Source organism: Gymnoscopelus microlampas (genome assembly GCF_963454915.1).
Source record: "Gymnoscopelus microlampas genome assembly, chromosome: 3".
In the NCBI taxonomy this organism is placed as follows: domain Eukaryota; kingdom Metazoa; phylum Chordata; class Actinopteri; order Myctophiformes; family Myctophidae; genus Gymnoscopelus; species Gymnoscopelus microlampas.
Window position 1 is genome coordinate 1,603,190 of NC_139940.1, and position 10,944 is coordinate 1,614,133.

Sequence of the window (10,944 nt, forward strand, 5' to 3'; positions counted from 1 at the left end):
AACCAAGATCATCAGTCTAAACAGTATAATATAAAAAGACATCTATCTGTACATTGAAACTATACACACTATAGATGCCAGGTCTACAAATGAACCTGTAATCTGTATAAATAACATGCTAAATGACATGTTAACCTTTGCATAAGACTGCAAGGTTGTCAAGGCTACAGCAAGTGCTACAGGCTGAGGTGGGATTCTGAAGAGGTGAGTCTGCAGATTACTGCGGATGATTGGGAGTGAGTCTGCAGTTCTAACTGCAATGGGGAGTTCATTGCACAGTTTGGAACCAGAAGGGAGTAGAGTCTAGGAGCGTTGTCCAGGGTGTTAGAGAAGAGTCTAGGACGTGTGGAGCGTTGTCCAGGGTGTTTTAGAGAAAAGAGAAGAGTCTAGGACGTGTGGAGCGTTGTCCAGGGTGTTTTAGAGAAAAGAGAAGAGTCTAGGACGTGTGGAGCGTTGTCCAGGGTGTTTTAGAGAAAAGAGAATAGTCTAGGACGTGTGGAGCGTTGTCCAGGGTGTTTTAGAGAAAAGAGAAGAGTCTAGGACGTGTGGAGCGTTGTCCAGGGTGTTTTAGAGAAAAGAGAAGAGTCTAGGACGTGTGGAGCGTTGTCCAGGGTGTTTTAGAGAAAAGAGAAGAGTCTAGGACGTGTGGAGCGTTGTCCAGGGTGTTTTAGAGAAGAGAGAAGAGTCTAGGACGTGTGGAGCGTTGTCCAGGGTGTTTTAGAGAAGAGAGAAGAGTCTAGGACGTGTGGAGCGTTGTCCAGGGTGTTTTAGAGAAGAGAGAAGAGTCTAGGACGTGTGGAGCGTTGTCCAGGGTGTTTTAGAGAAGAGAGAAGAGTCTAGGACGCGTGGAGCGTTGTCCAGGGTGTTTTAGAGAAAAGAGAAGAGTCTAGGACGCGTGGAGCGTTGTCCAGGGTGTTTTAGAGAAAAGAGAAGAGTCTAGGACGCGTGGAGCGTTGTCCAGGGTGTTTTAGAGAAAAGAGAAGAGTCTAGGACGCGTGGAGCGTTGTCCAGGGTGTTTTAGAGAAAAGAGAAGAGTCTAGGACGCGTGGAGCGTTGTCCAGGGTGTTTTAGAGAAAAGAGAAGACTCTAGGACGCGTGGAGCGTTGTCCAGGGTGTTTTAGAGAAGAGAGAAGAGTCTAGGACGCGTGGAGCGTTGTCCAGGGTGTTTTAGAGAAGAGAGAAGAGTCTAGGACGCGTGGAGCGTTGTCCAGGGTGTTTTAGAGAAGAGAGAAGAGTCTAGGACGTGTGGAGCGTTGTCCAGGGTGTTTTAGAGAAGAGAGAAGAGTCTAGGACGTGTGGAGCGTTGTCCAGGGTGTTTTAGAGAAGAGAGAAGAGTCTAGGACGTGTGGAGCGTTGTCCAGAGTGTTTTAGAGAAGAGAGAAGAGTCTAGGACGCGTGGAGCGTTGTCCAGAGTGTTTTAGAGAAGAGAGAAGAGTCTAGGACGCGTGGAGCGTTGTCCAGGGTGTTTTAGAGAAGAGAGAGGAGTCTAGGACGCGTGGAGCGTTGTCCAGGGTGTTTTAGAGAAGAGAGAAGAGTCTAGGACGTGTGGAGCGTTGTCCAGGGTGTTTTAGAGAAGAGAGAAGAGTCTAGGACGTGTGGAGCGTTGTCCAGAGTGTTTTAGAGAAGAGAGAAGAGTCTAGGACGCGTGGAGCGTTGTCCAGAGTGTTTTAGAGAAGAGAGAAGAGTCTAGGACGTGTGGAGCGTTGTCCAGGGTGTTTTAGAGAAGAGAGAAGAGTCTAGGACGTGTGGAGCGTTGTCCAGGGTGTTTTAGAGAAGAGAGAAGAGTCTAGGACGTGTGGAGCGTTGTCCAGGGTGTTTTAGAGAAGGTTCTGACAGCTTCCCTGTGTTAGCTGATCTGAGTGAGCGGGAGGGCTTGTAGGGTTGGATCAGGATTCATACATCTGATTATGATGAAACTCATGGCAGTAACACATTTCTCATGATTCTGTCTAAACATGTGGACATGAGAAATGTGTAACTGCCTTGAGTTTCATCATAATCAGATGTATGTTGTTGACACAGCAGATGAATGAATCATTGTCCTCTCTATACCTACAGTCACAGTGAGGTGTAGATCTACACCTCTACAGTCACAGTGAGTGTAGATCTACACCTCTACAGTCACAGTGAGTGTAGATCTACACCTCTACAGTCACAGTGAGTGTAGATCTACACCTCTACAGTCACAGTGAGGTAGATCTAAACCTCTACAGTCACAGTGAGTGTAGATCTAAACCTCTACAGTCACAGTGAGTGTAGATCTAAACCTCTACAGTCACAGTGAGTGTAGATCTAAACCTCTACAGTCACAGTGAGTGTAGATCTAAACCTCTACAGTCACAGTGAGGTGTAGATCTACACCTCTACAGTCACAGTGAGGTGTAGATCTACACCTCTACAGTCACAGTGAGTGTAGATCTAAACCTCTACAGTCACAGTGAGTGTAGATCTAAACCTCTACAGTCACAGTGAGGTGTAGATCTAAACCTCTACAGTCACAGTGAGGTAGATCTAAACCTCTACAGTCACAGTGAGGTAGATCTAAACCTCTACAGTCACAGTGAGGTAGATCTAAACCTCTACAGTCACAGTGAGTGTAGATCTAAACCTCTACAGTCACAGTGAGGGTAGATCTAAACCTCTACAGTCACAGTGAGTGTAGATCTAAACCTCTACAGTCACAGTGAGTGTAGATCTAAACCTCTACAGTCACAGTGAGTGTAGATCTAAACCTCTACAGTCACAGTGAGTGTAGATCTAAACCTCTACAGTCACAGTGAGTGTAGATCTAAACCTCTACAGTCACAGTGAGGTAGATCTAAACCTCTACAGTCACAGTGAGGTGGTGCAGCACGGCTACAGCGTCGTAGCGGTCCATGTCCTGCAGCATGGAGGCCAGGTGTCCTACGGTCCAGTCAGGGTGCTTGGTGGTCAGTCCCTCCAGCAGGGCCTTCAGGGGGCTGCGGCTCTCCTTCATGGAGTAGCTGTATGTGATCCAGGTGGCCGGGTAGGAGCAGCGGGAGGCCAGGTGTCTGCTGCCCTTCACTCCTGGACTGTCCGGATCCAGCAGGATCACCAGCTCCTCCAGAACATCCAGGTTGTCCAGCACCGCCTGCAGAGGTTCTGCCTGGACTTGTGGACCTGGGAAGACAGGGGGGGTTCGGATCATACACTTGGTCGTACAGATATCTCAGCATGTAAAGCACCTTAGTGCAGCTTAAATTCACACATCAGACATGGTCAACGTGGAGATGACCATGCAGGGAACACGTGATCAGATGCACCCTGCTAGAAACATTACAGTTACTGAGCCCGACCCCATGAACAAGGGGAAATAAAATCCATATTGATGAAGCCAGCGGTGGATTACCGCACAGGCCTACTGGGCCCAGACCCAGGGGCCTACTGGGCCCAGACCCAGGGGCCTACTGGGCCCATGCAGACCCAGGGGCCCAAGAGCTCAGGAGGCTCCTAAAGCACGGCCCTTGCATGCATTGCCACTGTTGTCAACTTTGCATTTCAACGGTTTAGTCATTCATGTTAATAACAAAGGGATAGCCTATAAACATTCACTTTGTAGATGTTGCAAGAAACAAACCATCATGACAGGACTTTAGAGGGACAGGCAGTAAGTGTAAAACAGCTTTGGAAGCTGTACAATCCTGTTGAGGTGCAGGTGAGTTAAAGGGGCATGAAATCCCAGGCTGATTTTGTCGTTTGTTTCCATTTCAGGTTAAAAACTACAGCAGATTAAAAACAGTATTGACACGCCTAAAATCTAACGCACCCATTATTAATTTAATTAGCTGCAGCTGTGTTGCTGACATCACTGTGTACTATAAGGTCAGCCTTATGCAGCTGTGTTGCTGACATCACTGTGTACTAGAGAGAGAGTAGATAATACATCATGTTAAAGGTGATTGTGAACTCACTCAGAATGAGCTGGTTGTTGCTCTCAGGTTGATCCAAGCGACTGAACTCTCCATTGTTGTGAGACAATCCATTAGTGATGATAGAAGATCTGTGTCTGACTGTAAACCATGGAAGACATGAATAGGTTAATAATAGTCATCAATATTATTAATAATATTATTATTCAGGGGTTAAAGAACAATTCAGAAGATTAAAAAAGAAAGACGCCGTTCCACCGATTTGTGAAAGGTGGAAAGTGGGCGTGGCGGCGTGGGAATTCAACAGGGTTGTCTGTACAGTTGCTCAATGTTCTATTCAGATGTTTACTCATTGACCCATCACAATTTAAAGGAAAATGACTTTCCTGATGTTACTGTATTACAAGTGTCACTTCTCAGAGTGTGATGCAACATCCTCAGGAGGAGAAAATACATTCTAAAATGTAGAGTTAAGTACATTAACAAATGAAGTAATTATCACTTGGTTTGAAAAGTGTTCTGTGATTAAAATGTATTATTTGTATTAGGCTACTGCCCCCTACAGTATGTGTTTGTTTTCTCACCTTTAATTACCTTATGTAATCTACACATGATATAAAATGTTTATCTTGTCTTTGTTGACAAGATAAACACGATCTCTGGTGGCCATGGTGATGTAAACCAAAATAAAACAAACTAGGAAATGACTTAAAGGCTCTTTTTTTTCCATTTCCTGAAAAGTTAATATTTTGGACATAGTTGGTTTCTGCCCGACAACAGAGATATATTTTGTGATGTCACTATTCTACTGTACTACTGTACACACCACAGTATTACATTAAATCATACCCCATATAGCAGCATACATGTGTAAATAGGATGATAAATAATGTCCCTGATGAGTTGACATTGGGTCATTAAAACCGAGAAAGCATCTGTGTCATTTTAGATGTTGTTCAAAAGATAGCAGATCTACAAGCTCATAGCGCGTCACTTTGTGCCGTGCTATGAGCTTGTAGATCTGTTATCTTTGAAACATTGTGAATATTTGTGCAAATGTTTGAATATATACAGTATATATATTTTAAAGCGAACATTTTTAACTTAAATCTTTGCTTCTGGACTCGGGTCCCTGGAACAAAATGCTTTGAGCTGGGGGGTCCCTGGAACAAAATGCTTTGAGCTGGGGGGTCCGCGGCCAAATTACTACACATCATTTTGGGGCTCCATGACATGAAAAAGCAGCAGTGATATTATAGCAACATACGTCTTTAAGAAAACTGTTAGGATTTAAATCCTTCTTTTCTTTTCTTTTACATTTTAATATGTTTGTGCTCTCATATATACAGTGGTGGGTAATCAAGTACATGTACTTAAGTACAATTTTGAGGTATTTGTACTTTACTTGATTATTTCCAATATCCAATACTTTTACTTCTACTTCTGCCCTATTTTATACACAGGCTATTTACTTTTACTTTTACTTTTGGTACTTTAAGTACATTTTGATGCCGATACTTTTGTACTTTTACTCAAGTACATTTTGAATTCGGGACTTTTACTTGTAACAGAGTATTTTTATATTGCAGTATTGGTACTTTTACTTCAGTAAAGAATTTGAGTACTTTTTCCACCACTGAGTAATGTGCATGATTTATATATATATATCTATTTTTTTTCATGTACATTTTCTTACTTTGATTTTCTTTGACTATACATTTTATGACATGTTTATTTGTATATGTGTTTCATTATTATGTTCTAATAAAGGTAAAACTCAAATAAAGGTGTTGATCATAAAAAAGAAGAAGAGAAGTGTTAGGGTTAATAAGGCACTTTAACATGAACTGACGTTTAGAAGCAGAACGTCTGTTTCCTTTCCTTCTGATGACATATAGAGATATGAGACAGACTGCAACCACCGTCACCATGGAGACCACACAGCCAACTGCTATTTCCCCTGGAAGAAAAAAGGAAAAGAACAGCGATCATTGCTTTTGGTTAGATTGTGATGCATCGCTCTGAGACACATAAAACTACATTCTTCTATTACACTATAACAGGGCTGATGCAACTGTGATGATGCAGAGGGCCATTAAATTCACACAAAAATATACAAAATTCACACAAAAATAGCAGATCTATAAGCTCAAAACGCGTTTTGAGCTTGTAGATCTGCTATTTTTGAATTGGAATCCAGAAATAGTTTTTGCTTTTTTTTTTATTGGAATCCTGACAAGTAACATTTTTATTTAATTTCAAATGCATTTAGTTATACTTGTGTTTATGAACTTAAATACAAATACATTGGATATAAAAAAGACAACAGAATTGTAATACTAGTCATTAAGCTACTAATATAGTGAAGTAATTAAAGCGGGTCATGTTTGCATGTTTGGAATCATAACAGCTGAAATCAATAATATATCACTATTCTGATATTAACCTGCGGGCCACATTAAGGGAAGGTGGGGGGCCGCATGTGGCCCCCGGGCCGCCAGTTGCCCATGGATGGTTTAGCTGGTCAATTTTGAATGAGTGAGTTGTTTAAGTAAGAATCATGTATGCAGTTTGACCTCAGAAGCTTTTTGGAGTTGAGCCTTTGAAGTGTACTGTAGGCTATGTAAGAGATAAGACATGTGATATAACAATACACAGACCAGCTCAGTTTACAATACTGACAGAACAGCACAATCACATGGCACACATCAGTAGAACACATTGCATAATATACTGTATACACACATTAAAGCAAAATGACACTTTAGCTGTGTGTGTGTGTGTGTGTGTGTGTGTGTGCGTGCGTGCGTGCGTGCGTGCGTGCGTGCGTGCGTGCGTGCGTGCGTGCGTGCGTGCCTGACACTTTGAGAGCTGAGATATTTTTGGAATAGATTTTTTTGAGTAGCAGTGATATAACAGCTGATCCAGACATTAGAGAAGGAATCTCAGACATAAGAACTGTACTTACATGGCGCTCCTGTTGTCCTATAAGGATCAAAAAGAACATTTGCTTATTGTAACCAAGTAGGCTGATTAAAACCACTTACAGTAAGTAGGCTTATGGTAGCTGTCTATAGCTTAAAGGCCCAATGGCTTAAAATGAATGGACACGTGGTTTTACTGTGCATCAACGACTCTTAATAAGATGTGTAAAACTTACTCCATCATCACACAAGGGTGACGCTTTGCCAAAAAGTCTGAACTTCAAGTTAACGTCTCATTGCGATTCATGACGCGTTGTTCAGATTTATATTTTTAAGCAATATGTCTATTGTTTTTAAACTAAATGTAAATCAGTTCAAGCTACTTCGTCGTATTATGGAGTAAGTTTAGCCTATGATCATCATCTGATCAGCCCCCCAAAGAGACACTTTTGACCTATTTCCGAAATGGGTACAACATTTTCTTGTTTCCGAAATAGGTTAAAAAAAATACCTGTTTCCGGAGGTAAAAGGTTTAGTCCCAGAACTAAAGTGGGGGGAGAAGGAGGTCACCGATGGGGTCACATCTCTGCACAGTGTGTCAGTGGTTGTATTGCATGGACGTTGCTCTTCACGTCCAGGAGGACAGACGCTGCACGGCTGGCATTTAGTGAAGGATCCGTCGTTGAAGGTGGATGTGTTGTTTGGACATTGTCGACTGACGTTATCTCGTCTCCCTCCATCATCAGCGTAGCCACAGTTTGGGGTGAATTCATATCCTTAAAGAAAGAAAACACTACGTCAACAATAACATCAACAATGTGAAACATGCTTCTGCTACTACTAGTATTACTACTATGATTATGATTATGATTATGATTATGATGATTAAATCCTTTTTTAATAAAGAAGCCTCAGTAATATTACCTGGTTTTAGCAGCTTCTTGTTGCAGGGTACACACTTCTTAGCAGTCGCATCCCAGTGGGTTTCCAGATCATGTTTGCATTTTTCTGAGTAATCTGCCATATTCCTGTGTGTACAACAGCCAACCGTTCATATGTGATGAAACGCATGAACTGCTGAAAGGGTGTGTTTACAAGACGTACGCATGGGGACCTCCCCTATCTCTGTCTGTCTGTCTGTCTGTCTGTCTGTCTGTCTGTCTGTCTGTCTGTCTGTCTGTCTGTCTGTCTGCCTTACAGACATACTGTACTATGGATCTGTACCATATGTTTACATTCTGTAATACTTTCTTGTAGTAACTAGCAGTGGTGTAAAGTAACTAAGTACAAAATGTTTAGGTATTTGTACTTTACTTGAGTATTTCCAATTTCCATTACTTCTACTTCACTACATCTCAGAGGCAAATATAGTACTTTTACTCCACTACAATCATTTGAAAACTTGAGTTACTAGTTACTTTTCAGATATAAATTATGATATTATGAAACATACATTATTTTATACCTAGGCTATTTGAAAATAGCAGATCTACAAGCTCACAACGTGTCGCATCGCGACGCGTTGTGAGCTTCTAGATCTGCTATTTTCAAACATTTTAGTACTTTTATTTTTTGTACTTTAAGTACATTTTGATGCCAATACTTTTGTACTTTTACATTTTGAATTCTGGACTTTTACTCGTAATGGAGTATTTCTACATTGCAGCATTGGTACTTTTACCTAAGTAAAGAATTTGCGTACTTTTCCCACCACTGGTAATTAGGCTAACACATAGCTGTCCTGGCTCAGCATGTAGAGATTCATATTTTCATATACCAGCAGCTGAAAGCTACTATATGTGGACGTGCTTCCGTTGTGGGCAGAATAAACCCCCCACCCCCCACATCCACACATCCTACTAACTACGCTCTACGCTCCATGATGTCATGGTTTACTAGAGATAGACGGCGTCTACACAAATGTCACTTCTGGTGAAATTCTAAGTAAGAGCATTTCACTCATTAAAAAAAAAGAAAAAGCCACTGCCTTTTTACATACATATGTTTTTAACGGTTTACAAAACTCATGTTTGAGGTGGATGTATATATATTCTGGACCAGAGCTTTGCCTTTTGAGCAGAGATAAGTTGTTGGGAGAAATACCAATAACTTCAAACCATCCACACAGCCCCCCCCTCCCCCCACTCTCTTCCTTTCAGTCTCTCTCTCTCTCTCTCTCAGTTTAACATGTATCCTGTGTAGCATGCAGTTTAACATGTAACCTGTGCACATATAGGATCCAACCAGTGCGTGAGCACCTGCCTGTTTGCTTTCACAGGAGCAATTGCCCTTCTCTTATTGTGTCCGCCAGGCCGAAAGGCATGGCGAGAGAGTATGTTTTACCCCCTGTCGGTCCGTCCGTGTGTCCGTTCGTGTGTCATTCTGTCTGTGTACAGCTAATCTCCGGCACCGTTGGCTTGATCGCAGCGAAACTGTGCACACACACTCCCTGGATGCCACAGCCGAACCTCTGCCCCAAATTTTTCACCTGGGCCTTTTATAGCGCCACCAGGAGGCCGCTTTGTGCAAAACATATTTTTTGACAGTACTCCTACAGATTTTGTCAAAAAATCATGCAAATCGGTACACAGTATCTCTATAGTCATTAAACGAAACGGGTCATTCAGATTTTTCATATTCCATTCTGATTGGCTAAAAATGGCTTCCAAAGTTTGTAGGAGTGCTCCGTTTTGAACAAAATGCCTCAAATCATGAACACAGCATGCAATTTCCGTGATTTTTTGCACACACATTCCCATTAGGCCGAGGGAGAAATGACACTTGACATTTTTCACATCAGCCTCATGGTGGCGCTATAACAGGCCGATTTGTGTTTTTACCTCTAACTGCACGGATCTGTGTAACACTTTATATGCGCACTTCCTAGAGGTCAAGGAACAACCTTTGCCCTGCATATTTCACATCTGCCTGTTATTGCGCCACCAGGAGGCCGACTTATGTAAAACACATTTTTTTATATTACCCCTTCCGATGTTATCCAAATTTCACGCGAATCGGTAAACATGATGTCTATAGTCATGTCAGACACATCAGACACATCAAGACGGATGTGTCTGATATTTCATATTCCATCCTAATTGGCTAACATTGGCTTCCAAAATTTGCAGGATTTGTTTACAACAAAATGCCTCAAATCATGCACACAGCGTGCGATTTCCGTACATTTTTACACACACATTCCCACTTGGCCGAGGAAGAAATGCCACCCTTTTCACATTGGCTTGTTATAGCGCCACCAGCAGGTCTAATTTAATAAAACACATTTTTGCAGCTGGCAAACCACAGGGAGATGCCGTAGGTCAGCACTGACTCCATGGGACAACGGTAAAGAAGACACTAACAGATTCTCACATAAGTTGATTTTCCTCAGTACCCAGAAAATACAGTCTCTGTGGACCTTTTTTCAGAAGTGAAGTCATGCCCAGGAACCTAAAAGTTTGAGACCCTCTCCACCTCCTCTCCATGTCCATTATATATTGAAATTCTTTATTAGGAATAACCTCTTGAGATGCAGCATCTAGTTTTGGAGGTTTTCTAAACATTTTAATTTTCTAAAATAAAAAATACAAAAATAGTTTGGAGGTTTTGGTAATTTTTTAGGTGGTCTTAAAGACTGCAGTAAAATATAGTGTAAACACACAATACATTTATCATAAAACTGAAGAAACAAAATTATGTAGATACAGGCTGAAAGTCCTTTTTGCTCATAGAACCCTGGCCTGCAGGCCGACAGCCTTTACACCTCCTCCCTATAAGTAGTCTCATCGCTACACATAATGTAGGGGGGGTCCCTGCTTCATCTCTCTCTCTCAGCTAAGGGGTCCCTGGCCTGAAAAACATTGAAATATATATGTAAATACATACTGTACTGGCTCATTGTTACACTGTAACTCCAGAGTACTAACGCGGTATGCTGTGGACAGTAATCTAAAGTTTTAACGGTGTGGGAACATAACTGTGTGTTGTTTTATTACGAACAAATGAAGTAATCTCCAAGCACTCATAACACACTGTGTGGGTCTCTCTGTAATGAGCCTCTTTAAGGCTGTAATAGATGTGTGGAATGATATGGTCTGCTTACTCCAAGACTAAAGACACACCAACAGTTG

The 10,944-nt window shown here is 41.8% G+C and overlaps 1 protein-coding gene across 1 annotated transcript; it reads right to left on the bottom strand.

Annotated features, from left to right (window-relative positions):
* Positions 1 to 2,109: 2,109 nt before the first annotated feature.
* Positions 2,110 to 7,851, bottom strand: LOC311039044 (IGF-like family receptor 1). Its single transcript, XM_084048686.1, has 7 exons — positions 7,739 to 7,851; positions 7,326 to 7,590; positions 6,859 to 6,875; positions 5,743 to 5,850; positions 3,933 to 4,031; positions 2,825 to 3,141; positions 2,110 to 2,175 (listed from the first exon to the last, which is right to left on the bottom strand). Exons 1-7 carry the CDS (start codon positions 7,836 to 7,838, stop codon positions 2,170 to 2,172), a joined length of 912 nt encoding a protein of 303 aa, XP_083904812.1. The 5' UTR covers positions 7,839 to 7,851; the 3' UTR covers positions 2,110 to 2,169.
* Positions 7,852 to 10,944: the final 3,093 nt, after the last annotated feature.

Coding starts and splice junctions, on each gene's coding strand:
- LOC311039044 (XM_084048686.1), bottom strand. CDS start 7,838: ATGGCAGATTACTCAGAAAAATGCAAACATGATCTGGAAACCCACTGG. Junction 7,591..7,738: donor CAAGAAGCTGCTAAAACCAG/GTAATATTACTG, acceptor TCTTTCTTTAAG/GATATGAATTCACCCCAAAC. Junction 4,032..5,742: donor CAGACGTTCTGCTTCTAAAC/GTCAGTTCATGT, acceptor CATGGTTTACAG/TCAGACACAGATCTTCTATC.